We start from the raw sequence: 21,148 nt of genomic DNA, 5'->3' as shown, positions 1-21,148 counted from the left end.
CCTTAAAGGAGTGAGCTACATCAACCCAGTTCATTATGATACAAATGAACAAAGACCTATTCTCTCAAGGGATCTCCAGTTCAATCCCCTTTTGAGGCTCATTGCGTAGTGGTTTGGATCCAAAACTGTAGGTCCAGTTCCGGTTAGCCTATCTGAGCATAAAGCAGACTTAAATCAAACTTTTAAAAAATGTTCTAGAGCCTATTAAATTTGGTGATAAAGGACAGGACATTTGAGTTTTCAAAAATATTAGGCATAATAATACACTATCCAAAAACCTGGCAGTATCCAAAAGCCCTCCTGTGAATCCATGCCTGATCACTTAATATCTGGTCTGAGGCAACAGTAAGCCACGAACCGCTGCTCGCTGAAAAGCACGGATGGCTCACGTAAGCTACTTTTCAAAATCATAGTGTGTCTGGTCAGAATGTCTACCAGTCTGGAAATCCTGTGACAGTCACTGAATTAACTTTTTCTGTAAATGTCAGGGAAATTTAAGGTGTTTCTGGGAAAAAAAATCATTTTTGTAATGTTGCAGTAGTACATTTTTGATCAAAGAAAAAAGGACATGCATCTCTTTTTATTTATTCTGTACAAACCATACTTCAGTTTGATAAACTGAGATCCCCGGTGTTACAGTAGAAATTGCATATGAAATACTCTAGGAAACTAGTATTTTTAAACTATTTTCAAGTAAAAATCTACTGCAGTATATACCTGTTGATGTTTACACTTGGCTCCAAACACTACATATTCATCAAGAAACACATGGATGTGCCCCAAGCAAAACAGGCCTCCCCGATGGCGCAGTGGTAGCATCGTCACCTTGTAATCAAGGGGTCCCAGGTTCGATACCCGGTGGAGGCTCATAGTGGTTCGGATCCCACTTTAAACTGTAAGTCCAGTCCCAATTAGCCTGACTGTGCATAAAGTGGACTTAAAAACACCAATTCAATCAAACCTAAGCAATACAAAAAAAAGTTCTTGTAAATAGGATAATCATGCCTAGCTTACTGTGCTAGGTCCGGTGGTAAGTACAAGAGCTGTTCTTGGAGATGCAGGAAATATTATTCTATGTACACCTACAATTCATCAGGGTATGATAAAGAAACCCTGATACATGGCAACTTCGACCACATCTACACCTGGCCTGGCAGGGTCAGGCCTGTAGGCAGGATTTTATTTTGGGGGTCATCCCTTATGAGCACAGGCATCGCCAGAAATATTTGTAGAGGGGGCAGGCCACTGGTAAAACTTGATTAGTAGAAATGATAATTATTGTCATGGTTATAATTGTCATTTTACAATGTTATAAGTTATTAAAAAGAACAAATTTTAATCCAAATTATTTGTTATTATTATTATATAAATGGAAAGACTTCCCTACTCGATCCACCGTATGAGTGAATATCCAACACAAGTGTCTTTATTTTTCTTACATTTTGTACAGTTAGTGTACCAAAAATTATAGTTATTGTATTTTGTCATTCACTTTTACATATTCCGTTAAAGAAGGCTTGAAAAGTTAGGGCCGAATTTTACTCATAATTGTGTGTGTGTGACCCCTCATAAAGAAAATTGCACATTTTGAGAGCTCTGAATCCATTTATTCTTTGGATTTAATGGTAGAATATAAAAATATAGCCTGGTTCCTCTATTATACACTAAACTTTTTCAATCTAATGTTTAATCCTGCTAAGAAAGTAAAATTAATTACCACTATACACTTTTTTAAATTAAATATTTGTATATATATATATTAATAACTTACGTTTTATGAGTATCTAGGTAACTCCTGCGACGTTTCGAGATGCAACTGCTCCCTTCCTCAGGCTGCTCACATTTAAGTTATGTATAAATCATAACAACGTCAAACTCTCCATAGGTTCAGGATATAGGATTGGTAAAAGGTGTGTGGTTAAAAAAACAATAAAAATCCCATTACAGGTGCACGTCAGACTACCATGCTGTTTCCCCAATTAGAAATTGCTCGTTGGAATGTTAAAACTGTGAATAGCCATGGTCCGTGTGTGCTGCAGTACTTAAGTATTGCAACCACACACCTTTTACCAATCCTATATCCTGTACCTATGGAGAGTTCGACGTGGTTATGATGTACACATAACCTAAGCGTGAGCAGCCTGAAGAAGGGAGCAGTTGCGTCCCGAAACATTGCAGGAGTTACCTAGATACTCGCAAAACATAAGTTATTAGTATGTGTATATATATATTAAATTTGTGAGTAATTCGCACAACTTTCATCATGAATAAATATTTGTAGGATTTGGGGGGGGGCTTCAGCCCCCTTAGCCCTCCCCCTGGCTACGTACCTGGGCAGCATGCATTATTGCACTGCAAGATTTTTGTAATTACTCAAAACTAAATGCATTATGTGTAAGAATTGTACTCAAATGCTGAAAACTATTATTGTTTGTATTTTCAGGTGTGCGACCTACCTGTTAGGGCTGCCAGGTTTGTACCAAGGAAAAACTGGATCGTGACTGGCTCCGATGATATGACAGTTCGAGTCTTCAACTACAACACTTTGGAAAGGGTCCATGCTTTTGAAGCGCATTCCGATTATGTTCGATGCATCGCAGTCCACCCTTCACAACCGTACATCCTCACAAGCAGTGGTGAGTATGTTTATGAAGTTGAGGACAGAAATAAGGAAACTAGATATTTAGGATCCTAATATTGCCAAATCATAAACCAAGGTGTCTACCAGTGAAGAAAAAGTCAAGAAATCATGCTTGTGCTCAAGAATTTTTGCATTTGTTTTTACAGTATAGTGAATTTTCATTGTTATATTCCTGTAATGGGATTTGTTAAATTTAAAAATTGGAAATCTAAAATTGCATTGAGTTGTAATGATTTGTGTACTTTGTTTCTTAAGAATGTTATTCTTGCATGTGTGGAGTTGTGTAAAAATATTAAATAAAGTAATTTGGGTGCTCCCCTGTGCTATGCACCATGCTATGAAGATTTATTAATAATAAAAATAATGAAAGCAAGTTAAAAAAAATAAAAGAAGCTTGTTAAAATACAGCTTCAGTTTTCATCTTAACCGACCCTGTAGTAGGGTTTTTTCATTAAATAGAAAATATATTCTCTTAATTTCAAACTATAACTAAGTAGGGGAACGATAAAATGTTAAGAAAGAGCAAAAATGGTCAAGAAAATGGAAAAAAAAAGTCAAGAATTTTCGATTTCTTATTTTGGTAGACAACCTGTAAACAGACCTATGTCCACCATTTAAGCTACCAATGTTCCTAGTATACTGTTGTCCCAACAACTCTTTTATATAATATGTATATGAAGGAATAGTCGTTCGAGAGAATAGTGCTTTGGGAGAAATTAGTCCACATATATATAGTGAAACTTCAATTCTGTGTTCCCCAATTTTATATTTTAAGTTTTCCTGCCTGTTACATTTCAACTTGTTCAACGTAAAATCAATGTTACACTGTTTGTGTATTTCCAGCTTCCACCCATTCCACACGAAGAAAGCCACCCCATTCTCCCTGACTCTCAGGAGACAACACTTCACGCACCTCCTGACAGAACTACAATTTTCGCTTACACCAATACCTGGTCAACGGTGGATATCCTTCTATCCAGGTCACCAAACAAACATCCCGAGCTGCCTCGGACAACTCACAAACAAACCTACCACCAATCCCCCATGTACTTGTCATCCAATACAACCCCTGCCTCTACAAATCAGACATACCCTACGTTCTCTCCTTCCCAAGCTACTCAACACCAGAAACATATTTCCCTGACAAGCCCACAGTTGTTTTCAAACACCCACCTAACCCCATACTCACAACCAATTCCTCCCTGCTCACAAATGCAACCACTCCATGAGCAAAACCTGCTTTATTCGTGGTGTACCCTCCACATCCACACTGCCACAAGCAAATTCACCCTCCACGCCAAAAGAACCTGCCACATGTCGAATCTTTATCTACAGGGGATTGACAAAAATATGGAAACACCTGCAGAAATGCACATTACCTTTATTAATATCGAGTAGGACCACCTTTGGCACGCAGAATGGCCTGTAGTCGACGTGGAATGGACAAATACAGGTCAGGTATGGTTGTCAAAGGGATGTTGTACCATTCTTCCTCCAAAGCAGCTGCAAGTTGTTGTAGAGACGATAGTGGTGGGAAGTGGGCTCCCACCTTGGTCTCCAAAACCGACCACAGGGGCTCAATAATATTGAGGTCTGGCGATTGTGGAGGCCATGGCAGATGTGACACTTCATCTTCATGCTCATCAAACCAGTCCTGGATGATGTGAGCTGTATGAACAGAGGCTCTGTCATCTTGAAACACTGCATCACCATCTGGGAACAAATCACCACTGAACCACCGCCATTCTTCACTCTCGGTAACAGACAGTCTGTATCGTACGCTTGTGCTGGCGTTCTCCACACGTACACTCGGCCAGCATTTGGAAACAATGTAAAGGATGACTCATCCAACCAGATTACAGCCTTCCACTGCTCCATTGTCCAGTTTTTATGGGCGTTGCTCCACTGTCTCCATCTAGCAGCATGGTCAACAGTCACGAGTGGTTTGGGAATTGCAGATCTGCCATGAATAGCCTGCTTGTGGAGTTCTCTTCTGACTGTTTTGATGCTAACAGGGTTTGTAAGCACTGTATTCAGCTCAGCAGTGACTTTTGGAGCTGTGGTGATCTTCTGCTTGGTCACAATCCTACCGAATGTGCGTCTATCTCTGTCACGCAACACACACTTGCGTCCGCGCTGGTGCTTCGCTGATGTGTTTTTTCCGGAAGTCTCGTAGGCAGTCATAATCTTCAAACATTTCCGCTACTTTTGTCACGGAAGCTCCCACCATACGCGCACCCACAATTTGCCCTCTTTGAAACTCTGTCATCTCAGACATGATTCACAACAACCTGCACGGACCGGTCGCTGAACTGTAACTGGCCCATCTGTCAGGTTGGCCAGGGTGTATACCTCGTAGGAAGTGCCAGTGACCACAGCACCACCTATCATTCAGATGCAAATCGTGTTTGAAATGGCTACCTGTTTTATACCAGGTGTTTCCATATTTTTGTCCATCCCCTGTATATCCTCATCTGCAACATCTGTGGTGACTTCTACCTGGGGGAAAACATCCACAGCCCTGAACATCAGAATCAACAAGCACTGTTCCTCTACCCACAATCTGGACTTTACTATTACCATTCATACCAACTACCACAATATCCCCATCAACGACTGCTTCCAGGTAGCAAACATCCGTCTCTTACCTCAATCCACTAACACCTCAGTACGGAAAACATGGGAGGAAGCCTTCATATCAGCCATGAGTGCATCCCCATTTCCTCATCTCCATTCCTACCACCCTCATCTCCCCACATTGCACCCCCTACATCATACCATACCACTGACAACTTTCGACAAATCTGGTGAGAGAACCCCTTACAATATATGGTTCCAACCGTGTACCATCTATAATTGCGATCTGTATCTGGTTGTACTTGCTCAAGTAGTGACAGATGATTCAGCAATATCAATACATCCTAATGGCCACCAGCATAGCAATGCAGGCCAGGAGCCCATCAAGCAGATGACTGCAAGTTCCAATGTTAATGGTGGCACTGGTTCATTAAATAAGTTGAACAAAGTAATATATTTGAGAGATTTTTTCATTCCCAGCAAACAAGTTACAAGAGTGAAATTTGGAGAACTCAGTGTGCAAAGATACTGCCTCTATCCTTTACACTGCATGCAATTTTAAGTTTTAACCTTTCACCTCTTTCAGATGATATGCTGATTAAATTGTGGAATTGGGAAAAGCAATGGACATGTCAACAGGTGTTTGAAGGACACACCCATTACGTTATGCAAATAGTCATTAATCCAAAGGACAACAACACATTCGCAAGTGCTTCACTTGATAGAACAGTAAAGGTAAGAAGAAACACATTTGAGATAAATAGCTTTAAACGTTATTTATCTCTGAAAGTTAATGAATCATATCTTGTTTTCTGTAGTCTGTACTGTCATGCTCATAAAGTACATAAGTTGTAGTACTTAGAACCAATTATGTTGGGTTTTTTTTATTAACTGCACCAATTTACATTTTTTGCTGGCACTGATAACATGCCAATATAAACTTTACCTATAAATGATATTCTACTGATACGGTATAAAATATTGGGTTGGTGCATAAGTTCGTAGCATTTGTGTTTGGTATGGCAACACTGTGGCAGTAGCAGTTTGTTTATCGTTTAACATTCATCATTGTTATGCTTGTGAATACACATTGAATTTTGCAGGTCTGAAGGAAGGCAGTGTTATTTTTGTACTAAAGAACAACAAGTGTCAGGTGCAAAAAGAAAACTAACACTTCCGACATATTCTTCTGTCTGGGTTTAACAGAGGAGCAAAGGCAGCGGAGATGGCTGAAACCAGTTGTACCGTGTACGGGGATAATGGCAACATGTAAATCTTAAAGCAGGAGAAGAAAATGGTTTCGTCATTTCAATGAGAGGAAACAATTTTCACTCGAGTGATTCTCCACGTTCAGGAAGACCATCGGGCTTTAATGAAGACCGTTTAAATGCTTTAATCCACTAAGATCCACGTCAGTCGACCCGAGAATTAGGTAATCTGACCATTCAATCATCTTATGACATTTGCATTCCTTGGATAAGGTTCAGAATACTGCACACTTTAAGTGAAAAGAACTCAAATGAATGAGTAGACCAGGAAGGTTCCATCGAGTACTGCTCCAACACAATAATGCACACACACACACACATTCTGCTAATGTGGCAAGAGCTGCTATCCAAGAGTTTGTTTAGGCGGTTAGTCAACCATCCTTCTTACATCCCCGATCTTGCACCCTCAGATTTCCATATTTTCAGCTCTCAATCCACCAATCTTCAGTCTTTCTTTTCGTAACGAAAATGCTCTTTTGATCACCTCATGGGAAGCATTTAGTCCCGATAATACAAATAAGATGTTTTCGTGAAATACTTTGTTTCAGTTCTTGTGCTGGATATATTAAGAATATGCAATTTACAGCACATGTTGTTATAGGGCATTTGTAGAGGCACATATTTTTGGTAAATTGAAAAATGGAAAATTTCGGTACAAAAAGAGTCAATTTCAGGTTCAAAAGCAGTAAATAAAATAAAATTTCGCTGTTATAGCAGTGAAAAATTGAACCAAGAGTTGTATATATTGACATTTTGGTTTTAAAATTGTGAATATAATCCTCAATTTCATTTAAAAACTACTTATTACACAAAGTAAACATATCCCTTCTAATAGCACATTTATGTAGTTACCAGAGTATTAAGTTTATTCCTGTCAATTTTTGCTTCTCAAAGTATTTACAGCAGAATTAAATAATTTTCCTTGAATTGCATAACTTACAGGATAATTCAAACTTCAGAAAATGTCATGTCTGTAAATAAACTCTAAATTTTGTGTTGAAGAGAGTATTTCACATTTTGCAGTTCATGACAAAACAGGATGGGAAAATACACCTCGCTCCTTTCAGAAACAAGAAAAATTAACATTACAGCATATTACCATATTTATGCATGTATAATGTGCATGCGTGTATAATGCGCACCCTGGATTTTGATAGGTAAAAGTGACAAACAATTATATCTAGTTTATCATGCACAGGATAATTCAGATGCAAGAAACGGCTTTCTTAGTTGTAAGAGGTGCATGCATAAATTTTACCAAAACGCACTGCTTTTGTTAGTGTAGCAGAACATTATATTACAAAGTTAAAAATTGTGGGACATGACCTTTAGACTTTTAAATGCAGTTTTGCTCATTTCCTCTTTACTTTTTCTAAAAAAGCTTCAAAATATATACTTTTCCATGACTAACATAACATTTATAGGAGGCATATTCAGAACCTTCAAATTAGCAGTTAGCAGCAAATTTTTCTTCCATTAAGGCATTTACACACTCCAAATATGTCATATTATTTGGCCACTAATACATTTTAATTATTATTTCCTTTTTCCTTATCTTCTCTTTCATCCAAAGTACCATGAGAATCAGAATGTTCCTTCATTTTGTGATGAGCTTATTTCAACCGCATTGCACATTAGTGTCGCAATCTTGAATGGAATACTGTTGCCATATTACTACAGAATTTAAGCTTTACAACGATATATAACATGATAGGGTTTCGTAAACACAAAATGCACCACAGTTTTTAGGGACAAAAATTTTAGAAACAGTACACATTATAGATGAGTAAATGCGGTATTTCTAGGGGCATGCATATTTCGTTTTTGACAATAAAACGAAATTTGAAAAAACACATTGTAGTGTTAATTTTCCACGTTTTTGAATGGTGTGAGATGCATTTTGTGACCATGTTTTGTCACGAAATAATGCGAAATCAACTGCAAAACACGAAATTCAGGGTTTATTCACCAACGCGACACCTTCTGAGGTCTGAATTATCCTGAGATTTATGCAATTCCCAGAAAATTTATTAATTCTGCTGTTAATATTGAAGAAGCAAAAATGGACTCCTTTACACAGAAATAAACTTAATACTCTGATAACTACATAAATGTGCTATTAGAAGTGAAATGTTAGTTCTGTGGAATAAGTGAGTTTTAAAATCAAATTTTGGATTGTATTCACAATTTTAAAACCAAAATGTATTTTTATATACCACTTTTTATCCAATTTTTCACCGCTATAACACCGATATTTTATTTTATTTACCGCTTTTGAACCTGAAATTGACTCAGTTTTTGTACCGAAGTTTTGCCTTTTTATTTACCAAAAATATGTGCCTCTAGGTATTTCACATTTTGTGTTTTCGTCAAAAACCAAAATATCCATCCCTCTATGCATTTGTAATTCTTCACATTGATATCATGTTTGTTTTCTGTATTTTTTGGAAAGGTGTGGCAGCTGGGATCTTCAAATCCAAATTTCACTTTGGAAGGTCACGAGAAGGGGGTCAACTGTGTTGATTATTACCATGGTGGAGATAAACCATACTTGATTTCCGGTGCTGATGATCGATTGGTCAAGATTTGGGATTATCAGAACAAGACTTGCGTGCAGACCCTTGAAGGCCATGCTCAAAATATTTCAGCTGGTAAGTTCATGTGTGTGTGAGTGTGTACATGCATGCATATGTAGTAGTCTTGTTTTAATTAGGGATGGGCCGGTTCAAATCCGGGAACTTTTCTAAGGCTGGAAGCGGCCCCGGCAGCCACCCAGCATCGAATGACATGGGTACCTGGGGGAAACCCTGGGGGGTAAAGGCGGTCAGGGGCGTGATGCTGATCACATCACCCCCACTCATGACCGGATCAAGAAAGTGTGGGCGTTACCCCGTATACGCCTTCATGGCATGGTGCTAAGCACAGGGGAGTACTTTACCTTTTTTTTTACCTTTACCGATATGAAATTTTGGCCGATACCCATAAAGTACCGATATAAAATATACCGATAACCGATATTCTATCAATCGGATATAAAATTCGAAATGGTCCTTGAAGAACCTGAAATGTTCATTGATCTCCTTAATAAATGTGTGTTTCGAGGTGACTGCAGTGCAAAAGAAGATGAATATTTACACAATTACTTTTTTAGAATGTAGGGCATCGAGACTATCCATAAAAATTACAACAAAATGGCAGAATTTTGCACTAAATTATGAGATTTTTCGATATATCGGATCGGTAAAATAATGGGAAAATTTACTGATACACCGATATTCCTATATCAGCCGATTTCGATAGAGTACTGATTAATCAGTCCCATCCCTAGTTTTAATGAATATCCACAAATTATGAATTAACATGATTTGCCATTATTATGCCAAAATTAACATTTATGTTCAGATTGCAGATACAAATCTTATTTAACACAATCTTTTCCATTATTGATATTCAGGTTGAGCCAGTACTACTTTGAACCAATATCAGTACCCATACTGATTACTACCCACACCAAAGGTGATACTTAAAAGTTATAACTAGAGGCACATATTTTTGGTAAATTAAAAAGCAAAATTTTGATACTAAAACAGTCAATTTTGGGTTCAAAGTGGTAAATATAATAAAATTTCGCTGTTATAGTGGTGGAAAAGCAGTATATAAAATGACATTTTCGTTCTAAAAAATGTGTATATAATCCCAAATTTGATTTAAAAACTGCACTTACTACACAAAATAAACACATCCCTTCTAATAGAAGATTTATGTAGTTACCAGAATATTAAGTTTATTCCTGTATAAAAGGGTCCATTTTTGCTTCTCAAATATGGTATTTAGAGCAGAATTAATCAATTTTCCGTGAATTGCATAACTCAAAGGATAATTCTGACTTCAGAAAGTGTCTGCATCTGTAAATAAACTCTGAATTTCGTGTTTAAGACTCAATTTCGCATTTTGCTGTTCATTTCGCATCTTTTCCGGCAATCATGTGAAACTCATGAATATCCTCTTCCTAACAGTATGTTGTTCGATGTGTTTTAGCGAACGGTTACTGAGTTAAATAACTTCAAAATCAAATGAATCTTTTTGAAACACGGTATATAACATGTATTTTAATATTCTGATTTAATTCTTAAATAGTTTCAATTAAAACTCTTGGAGAATTTATGCATACAGTTGGAATGGAATACTGACACTCCAATTGAGATTTCACACACACACACGTGTTGCTTCAGAATTTCACCAATGCTTGTGTGACCTGCCATGCTGCTATGCTGTGAAATGTTTCTGTTGATTGGCTCATTCCCAAGCAACATGTGTTGCTTCTCGCTTCGGTCTGAAATCTCCCTAATATAAATCAATATTTTGAACCAACTTTTAATTATCCACTCCTTCCACCTCAAGTGGTCCCGGGTTCGATACCCGGTGGAGGCACATAGTGGTTCTGACCCCTATTTGAACTGTAGGTCCAGTCCCGATTAGCTAAATCTTGTGTTCAGTGCTCTTGTGCGCACCCCTACTCGCAGCACCACCGAACTAAATTTACTGCTTAATCGCCCCCTGACCTCTGAACTACGTATGAAATTGCTACTCAGCATCTGGTTTTCTCAAGGATTCTTTTGTTCCTTTGGTCTGCGATCTTTTTCAACAGATATTACATTAAGGGCCCATTTTTTTCTGTGGATGAGTCGTACGACGTGAGGCAGTCATTATTATCAATGGTCATGCTCTACCACCACCGCGTGGGCAGTTCTCCATTCTTTCTCACCAGTTTGTATATAGGTGCTTAAAGTACTGCGCTTCTAACTCGGTGAAGGTAAGCAAATGAACGTTTTTTTATTATTAATTAGCGTCGCACTTCTATCCGCCTCAGTTGTCGAACGAGTTTCGCCGTGAACTGACGCTCATGCCACCGAAGGTTCTGGGTTCGAGTCCCGACATGAGCAGAGCTGTTTCCGTCATCGTCCCTTCATCATTCATTCGCATTTCCGCCTCTCGGTGACGTGGAAGATTTTATTTGTTGGTTTGGTTATTTCTTTTTTTGTGTGTGGGAGCGTTGGCGGGGGGCACTTTTGGCTAATCCGAAGTCGAGGATGAGTGGTATTATGGAATTGATCAAGAGACTACTCTTACAAAAACACCCGGCGATTCGAACCCATGACCCCTGGCATCGTAGCGTGCTGAGATAACGACTCCACCACGGATGAAAGGACAGGCACAAGACCTTTGGGCCTCCTCGGTAGCGTCGTGGTAACGCCGTTACTCTCCAATCAAGACTCAACGTCACAAAACCCACAGGGAAATAAATATCCTCACTGTGGGTCCAGACGTCACAGCCTCGTTAGCCTGCGATGATGCAGTCCATGGTGTACTACGTGGAAGTGAGATTGACACTTCAGTATGTGAAAATACCACCCTTTCCACCCCGATGATGTGGATGAACAACGAATTGAGGTTGATGAAGGCACAGTCGCAAAGGAGGCAAGGCCTCAAACTCTGAACCTTCGATTTTAAACGCCCTTTTAGACAATGGCTCAACCGTTTGCCGGTTGGGGTGAGTAGAGTCGAATTACTTTCGGAACATCTCCAGCGGACTGCGCGAATCTAGCTAACGAGCCTGATGGTCGCGTACAGCCTGAGCAAGATGCTTAGCGATAGGTTCTGGGTTGAGATGACGTCAGCGGCTCACTTGTTGAGTGGCTGCGTCGGGAGTTATAACTCACTCCCAAGTTGCCAATGCAAAACAGCCAGAAATGGTACGGAAATAATCTCCCTCTACTTCATCTACGATGAACAGTTAGAAGTAAATTACCATTGTCGCAGAATCATTAAAGCACACCATAAAATTCCTACGGTGTATGTTCCTTTTGGAAAACAAAGAAAGTAATGGTAAAAATCAAGAAAAAGTTCATGATGCCAAGTTGTTTTTCAGGATTGGTTCAAGTTGTTAGAATCTCAACATGATTTTCAAAACAACCCTACCAACGGCAACTTCCTGGCTGTACAACGCATTGATATGGATGCGAAATTTCCGACGATACTGACTTTAGAACCTGGTAAACGTCAGGGTATTGTCGGCTTATTTGAAGTTGGCTGCATGGACAATTTGCAATATCTTTTCTTAATGCAGATAAGAACCTCTGAATTGACAACACGTCCTCAACGTTATCAACGAGGGGGATTTCTTCAAGGAGCCACGTGCTTGAAAAATAAAATATAATATATCTATGGATGACTTGGGTCTTATGAGAAACTCATATCACTTTATGTAATGCTTTAATGACCTCAGCCTCCCAACCAAAGAATTATCCCAGTTAAAATACAGTCTATTGACCTATGCCCTTTTATTTATTACAATTCAGAATTCTGATTTAGAAATTTTCACTATAATATTAATTTTTCATTCATAATTTTCTGCCTCAATAGGAAGGTGGTTTGATTTAAATCACTAAAGAAATAATTTATATAATAATGTACATAAGGAATTTGTATATATCAGAATCACTTTTGGTGAAAGTACATTAAACTCGTAATCATTCAATGATGATTAGGCTCTGAGAAAGGAAACAAAATTATGTACTGATGGGATGAAGCTCTCGGCAAGGGAAATGTAATGTGTAAACACACTTATATTTCTCTTGATTTACAATTCAATATTTTTATAAGAAAAAAAAAAGTTTTGTGTAGAATAATGTACAGCATACTATTCATGTTAAACTGTAAATGGTGTAATTATCATTAAGCTGTAAATAAACATGCAGCTGATATTTTGCAAACGATCATAAAAAGAATCGCCAAATTTCAGTTACAAAGACATCCAGAGTGTTGTATTTTCACTGGAAGATAAGTTACTGAAATGATTGTAGTCCATTTGACAACCCCATTCTTCTCCACAGCCACACTTCTTAAGCTAAGCTTGTAGTCTCTTTTCTTCACTTCGTAGGGTTCATGTTTTTGTGCCATACAACGCCACGCTCCACACAACAAAGAGGCTTTAATTTTTATTTTTTATCAATATTCTATTGTTTTATTAACAAACTTATGTGCCTATATTAACTAACTGATCCTAATTTATCTGTTCAATAACTAATTAATAATAAACTAATAACATTTCTATTTCCAAGTTTTATTATTTGTACAACAAATGTAAATATTAAACTCAAGATATTACATATAACTTTGTAATTCAAGGCACCTTTTCATACCCCAAATGAAAAAGTAACAATGCGGCAACGCTGTAGACACAGCAACAAGTACACAACGAATACCAAACCTCATTTGTCTATGGCTACCACAGTAGTGTATAGACAATCAGACCAGTGTTAATTCCACATAATTTAGGAATTTCTATACGTGAGCGCCAAATTTCAGTTCCACGAGTGGCATCTTGTCGCCGTTTCGACATTGCAAATTGCTCATTTCCACGAGTGGCGCCGTCCCGGTATTGCAAATCGATCACTTCCACGAGTGAGTGAGTGAGTGTGTGTGTGTGTGTGTGTGTGTGTGTGTGTGTGTGTGTGTGTTTGTTTGTTTGTTTGTTTGTTTGTGTTTTTTTATATTGTGTAGTAGTTGTGGTGTGTGTGTGTTTATATTGTGTAGTAGTTGTGATGTGTTTGTGTGTGTCTTGTGTAGTAGTTATGCTGTCTAATGTGTTTGTGTTCGTCTTGTGTAGTAATTGTGCTGTCTAATATGTTTGTGTTTGTCTTGTGTAGTAGTTCCTCCATTCATATCGGGGGTTAGGCGTAGAGCTGACAACTCTGCACTGTAAAAAGACATGTCAAGAAACAGAAATATAAGGCCATGGATGTTCCCAAGGTAAAATATTCCGGAGGTAAAATAGTCCCCCGTTCGGATCTCCGGGTGGGGACTACTTTGGGAGGTCCCTGGACTAAGGATAAGATCTACGTTAGGAATAAGGATATTAAATTAGGCACCTGGAATGTTCTGAGCCTTTACCGGCCTGGGGCATTTCAGTGTACAGTTAATGAGATAGTGAAGTATAAATTAGATGTAGTAGCTGTCCAGGAAGTTAGGTGGCCAGGAGAAGGTAATTGTAAAACTAAAAATTATACTTTTTTCTATGGTGGTACTGAAAATCATAATTTTGGAACAGGCTTTTTCATAAATAATAGAATTATCTCGGCTCTTAAAACAATAGAATTTATTAATGATAGGATATCATATCATATGCAGTTTTACAGGGTAGGTGGTGTAAAATTATTTTAATAAACATACATGCACCAACGGAAGATAAAGATGATAATACTGAAGATGATTTTTATACAGAGTTAGAACAGGTCTTTGATAAATTTTCTCAGTATGATATGAAAATTCTGTTAGGTGACTGTAATGCACAGATTGGCAAAGAAGAGACATTTAAACCCACGATTGGTAAAGAAAGTCTTCAGGAATTAAGTAATGATAATGGTATAAGATTGATTACTTTTGCAACCTCAAAGAATTTAATTGTGAAAAGTACCACTTTTAAACATAAAAATATCCATAAATATACCTGGTCTTCTCCAGATGGTAAAACTCATAATCAGATAGACCATATTCTCATTGATAAGAGAAGGCATACTAGTATAATTGACGTTCGTACACATAGAGGTGCTGACTGTGCCAGTGACCATTATTTAGTAATTGCTAAATTAAGAGAAAGACTCTCAGTGATAAATCATAAGCAACAAAATCTAAAAGTTATAAAATTTGATACAGGAAAGTTTGCTGATGAAAGAATTAAGAAAGATTACCAAATTAAACTGTCAAATAGATTTGAGGTTTTCCAGGATTTAAATGATGATGAAAATATAAATGAAACAGACGTAAATAAGAATTGGGAGCACATACGTAATGCAATAGAATCAGCAGCTAACGAAAGTATAGGATACCATAAACCAAGAAAAAGTAAGCCATGGTTTGATAACGAATGTCATAATCTAATAGAAATAAGAAATCACGCTAGACTTGGTTAAATAACTCTGATGATACAAATCTAAACAATTATAATAGAATAAAGCGAGAAGTTAACCGCACGTTTAGAAGTAAAAAAATGAGATTACTTGAAAAGTAAAATTAACGAAATTGACACAAACAGCAAAAATAAAAATATCAGAGATTTATATAAAGGTGTAAATGAATTTAGAAAGGGGTGGCAACCTAAAGTAAACTTTATAAAAGATAAAGACGGTGATTTTCTAGCTGACCCAAGCGATATTCTAAATAGATGGAAGAACTACTTTAATGACCTTTTAAATGTCCATGTAGGAGATAAATCAGAAGTAAATGAAGTACACACAGCAGAACCTTTAGTTCCAGAACCTAACTTGACTGAAGTTAAAGATGCTATTAAAAGGCTAAAGAATAACAAAGCACATGGCATTGATTTAATACCAGCTGAGTTAATTAAATATGGTGGAAATTCATTAATATGTCAAATTCATAAGTTAATTTGTTTAATATGGAATAAAGAAGAAATCCCTCAACAGTGGAAAGAATCCATAATTGTTCCTGTGTTTAAAAAAGGTGATAAAATGAACTGCAATAATTACCGTGGAATTTCTCTACTCTCAACAACATACAAAATATTGTCTAACATTCTTTTAACAAGACTAACCCCATATGCTAATGAAATTATAGGTGATTATCAATGTGGATTTAAACGTAACAGATCAACTACAGATCAAATTTTTCACATCAGACAGACGCTTGAAAAAAAGTGGGAATATAATCAAAATGTCCATCAGCTATTCATTGATTTCAAAAAAGCATATGATTCGGTCAAAACAGATAAATTATATAATATATTAGTAGAGTTTGGAATACCTAAGAAGCTTGTTAGTATGATAAAAATATGCACCAGTGAAACAGAAAGTAAAATTCGTGTGGGTATTAATATGTCTGACAAATTTACAATTCATGATGGGTTAAAACAAGGAGATGCATTATCTCCATTGCTCTTTAATTTTGCCTTAGAATATGCTGTTCGGAAGGTAAAAGAAACTAAAGAAGGACTAAAATTAAATGGTGTGACTCAGTTGTTAGCATATGCAGATGATGTAGACTTACTGGGGGATGATAACAGTTGGGTTGAAAAGTTCGTAGGCTGACTCATAGATGGCGTTACTAGAATTAAATCCATGTGATTTTTACTTAGTACTAACCTTCAAAAGATATGTGTATAAATTTCACAGCTGCCGGATAATTTGTTCGTGAGATATAGCATTGTGAGTGAAGCAGCTTTTGTTATTGTGAAAAAATGGATAAATAAGAATTTCGTGTGTTAATAAAGCATTGCTTTTTGGCGAAAAAAAAATACTGTTGAAGCCAAGGCTTGGCTTGATAAACATTATTCGGACTCTGCACCAGGAAAATCAACCGTTGAGAAGTGGTTTGCTAAATTTAAACGAGGCGAAATGAGCATCGAAGACGATGCACGCAGTGGACGTCCCAAAGAGGCTGTTAGCGACGAAAACATCAAAAAAGTCCACAAAATAATTTTAAATGATCGTAAAGTGAAGTTGATCAAGATAGCTGAGATTATTACATAGCGTTGTTGGAGCGTTTAAGCGATGAAATCACGAAAAAACGGCCCCATTTGAAGAAGAAAAAAGTGCTGTTTCATCAAGACAATGCACCGTGTCACAAATCAATGAAAACGATGGCAAAATTATATGAATTAGACTACGAATTGCTTCCCCATCCACCATATTCTCCAGATCTGGCCCCCAGTGACTTTTTCCTGTTTGCAGACCTTAAAAGAATGCTCGCTGGAAAGAAATTTAGCACTGATGAAGAGGTAATCGCCGAAACTGAGGCCTATTTTGAGGCTAAAGAGAAATCGTACTATAAAAATGGCATCGAAAAATTGTATGACCGCTATAATCGTTGTATCGCTCTCAAAGGCAACTATATTGAATAATAAAATCGAATTTTGTCAGAAAAATATTTTTTACTATGTTAGCCTATGAACTTTTCAGCCCAACTGTTATAAATATGATTAAGAATAATGCTAAGATATTTTTCAAAACTGCTAAAGAGATAGGTTTGGAAGTTAACAAAGAGAAAACTAAATATATGCTTACAGGCCGAAACCAAGTGTTAGGTAATAATCAAAATCTAATTATTGATAACAACTCGTTTGAACCAGTTTCCAAATTCAAATACTTAGGAGTAATATTAACAAATGAAAATTATATTAAAGAGGAAATAAAAAGTAGGCTTAATTCAGGAAATGCATGTTACTTCTCTCTTCATAAACTTTTGTCTTCTCGTTTAATATCTAAGAAACTAAAAGTTAAAATATACAAAACAGTAATTTTGCCTGTAGTATTATATGGATGTGAAACTTGGTCCCTTACATTGAAAGAGGAACATAAATTGAGAGTATTTGAAAATAAGATCCTTAGGAAAATCTTTGGACCTAAAAGGGATGAGGAGACAGGTGAGTGGAGAAGGTTACATAATTTAGAACTACATAATTTGTACTCATGTCCAGATATTATTAGAATAATTAAATCAAGAAGACTTAGGTGGGCAGGCCATGTGGCACGAATGGGAGAGGAAAGAGGAGTTTACAGGATTCTTGTTGGAAAACCAGATGGTAAGAGACCTGTAGGAAGGCCAAGACGAAGATGGAGGGACAACGTTGAGATGGACCTAAGGGAAATCGGTAGGGATGGAAAAGAGTATATAGATCTTGCTCAAAATAGGGACAGATGGAAGGCCTGTGTTGCTGCAGCCATGAACCTTGGGGTTTAAGAAGGCTAGAGAGTTAGTTAGTTAGTTAGTTAACTTTTAATTATTTTAATTATTACAATTTTCATAGTGGTATCGGGATAGCCCTAATTACTATTAATCAATAAATATGATGAACAATTTGTAATTGTTACAATTTTCAAGAATCTATACTGGTATCAGTTGCAATCGGTAAGAGTATCGGCATTTGTATTGCTGTCTGTTCAAAGTGGTGTCAGATCAGCCCTAAAATCCTTGATCTTTCAAAGAAATATTGATGATATATGTATCAGCATACACAAAAGAACCTAATGTACCTTTTCGTTTCTTTATTTCAGTGTGTTTCCACCCAGAATTACCGATAGTTCTCACTGGCTCTGAAGATGGCACCGTGCGAATATGGCATGCTGGAACCTATCGTCTTGAGTCTTCATTGAATTATGGCTTGGAAAGAGTGTGGACCATTGCATCGCTCAGGGGTTCAAATAATGTAGCCCTTGGTTACGATGAAGGAAGCATTATGATCAAAGTAGGCCGTGAGGAACCAGCGATGTCCATGGATACCAGCGGAAAGATAATATGGGCTCGTCATTCAGAAATTCAACAGGCTAATCTCAAGGCCATGTCAGATGCTGATATTAAAGATGGTGAACGTCTACCATTGGCTGTCAAGGATATGGGAAGCTGTGAGATTTATCCACAGACTATTGCTCACAATCCTCATGGAAGGTAAGGCTTTTATTAACAGCTATTTATGTGGAATGTTTTGTGCATTGTTAGCACTAGGTCTTGACCTGAAAGAATTATTAAAAGGCAGGACTTAACCCTATTTTGATCTGTGTAATGGTTCTATCAAACTTCTAAGGCACAGGTAGGGGGATGCATATTTCGTTTTTGATGGAAACCCAAAATATGAAATAACACAGTATAATGCTCATTTTTCATATTTTGGAAATGTGTGATGTGTATTTTCCTACCATGTTTTGTTATGGAATACTGCATATGTGAAATAAACTCTTAAACACGAGATTTAGTGTTTATTTACGGATACGATGTCTGAATTATTCTGAGACTTATGCAAATCATGATTAATTCTATTGTCAGGGTTGCTACGCATCTGGAAAACCTGGAAAACAGGAAAATGTCAGGGAATTTTGCAGATCATCTGGAATTTACATGCATTTTGGAGTCTGCGAGAGAAAAAGTTGCAAAATGATCAAGCAGTTCACTTCCACTCCTGGATTCGGTTCTTATAATTCTCAGTCTTGTACAAAATTATGGTTCCTTCGAATTTATTTTGGAAACAATATAAAAGTAAAACTTGCAGTCCAGATATCTGATTGATAACGAAAGTACGTTGACAATAGGATCATAATTATCAGAAAGGTTCGTGAAGATGTGGTTATCATATATTACTTTATAGATCTTAGTCTTGGCATTTCCTATAGAATTCCTACATGCAGCAAAAAGTTCTCCAGCTGCTGTGTACTTATAAATGTAAGCAAAAAAGCAGCATTTTCTACAACACTATAAATCCGAAGAAAATGAAAAATTGTGTATGGTTTACAAAGATTAATTGTATTGTTTTTATATTGTGGGGATCTGTTATGGTGAAATAATGTACCTCTGTTACCTTAGCCTGAAGGCTAGATGTACGTGATTGTAGCAGATTGTAATTTTACATTTTAGTCTTCACATTTCAAGTGTTTTTGTGCATGTAGAATGAAATTTCCTTAAAAAAAAATATTCATAATAATTAGCGGATTATATATTTAATTGAAAAAAACAAGGTTCAAAAGCAAAAATTATGATGATAAACGTGTCTGGAAAATTTTCATTTTTGGACTGGAAAACCTGGAAACGTCAGGGAATTTCATAATCAAAAAAAGTGTAGCTATCCTGGTTATAAATATTTGAGAAGCAAAAATGGACTCCTTTACACAGGAATAAACTTAATACTCTGATAACTATATAAATATGCTATTAGAAGGCATATGTTTGTTTTGTGTAATATGTACAGTTTTAAAATCAATTCTTCGATACCTGGTGGAGGCACATGGCACAGTGGTTCGGCTCCCACTCTAAACTGTAGGTCCAGTCCCAATTAGCCTTACTGTATAAAGTGGACTTAACACAACAATCAATCAATAAAATCAATTCTAAGGATTACATTCATCATTTTAATATCAAAATGCCATTTTGTATACGAAAATGTGCCCAATTCATGTACCAAAATCGTGATCTTTTATTCACCATAAATATTCGACACTAATCCTGACATATCGTGGGATATTGTTCAACGATGTCTCATTTCTGCTGTTTGACATTGTCCAAGTTCCATGGTTCTGGTGGCAAATATACAATATCATTTGTGTATCCCAACGGAAAAAGTAACACAACATTAAATCCTGTTACCTGGGGGACCAAAACACGATGCACGAATACTCTTTCTTACATGGACACCCAGCTTGCATATAGGGTCTTTGATAACTACATATATGGGGAAGTGTTATACAATTATGTATAACAAGCACTATATTTCTGCTGATATTCAGTATTATATTTCAGTATTTTCAACATTGCTCTTTTCAACTAAGAAAGGAATATTGTGATTGTTAAAGGTAATTTCATTTTATTAATTTTGAATATGTTATTGTTAAAACATTTACTGCATGCATGAAAACTTAAGTTAGATGCTAATGTGTGATTTAGATGAAACTAAATTTCTATTTCAGATTCATTTTATAAAGAAATTTGAAGAAAAGTTTATGGTGAATAAAGATACAGAGAAACCCTTAATTTTACAAGACAAGGATGAAAAGAACATACAATGTGGGAAAATAAAGATCTGGGAATGTGTAATTGTGTTTCCACCATACTTATAAAATAGTATCTAAATTAACAGACAGTATAAATCAAATGTCATAAA

General features: G+C 36.7%; 1 protein-coding gene across 2 annotated transcripts in view; it reads left to right on the top strand.

The window, feature by feature from the left end:
* Positions 1–21,148, top strand: part of beta'COP (coatomer subunit beta') — a 79,240-nt gene that overhangs the window by 4,520 nt on the left and 53,572 nt on the right. For both annotated transcript variants that reach the window (XM_083114807.1, XM_083114806.1), the window contains exons 3-6: positions 2,444–2,636; positions 5,805–5,953; positions 8,939–9,137; positions 18,558–18,948. In XM_083114807.1, coding sequence (XP_082970933.1) covers positions 2,444–2,636; positions 5,805–5,953; positions 8,939–9,137; positions 18,558–18,948 — 932 coding nt within the window. The remainder of the gene's footprint in view (positions 1–2,443; positions 2,637–5,804; positions 5,954–8,938; positions 9,138–18,557; positions 18,949–21,148) is intronic.

This window comes from Lepisma saccharinum, chromosome 29 (assembly GCF_977018435.1).
Source record: "Lepisma saccharinum chromosome 29, izLepSacc3.1, whole genome shotgun sequence".
Lineage (NCBI taxonomy): Eukaryota > Metazoa > Arthropoda > Insecta > Zygentoma > Lepismatidae > Lepisma > Lepisma saccharinum.
This window is presented reverse-complemented; position numbering and strand designations above follow the sequence as displayed.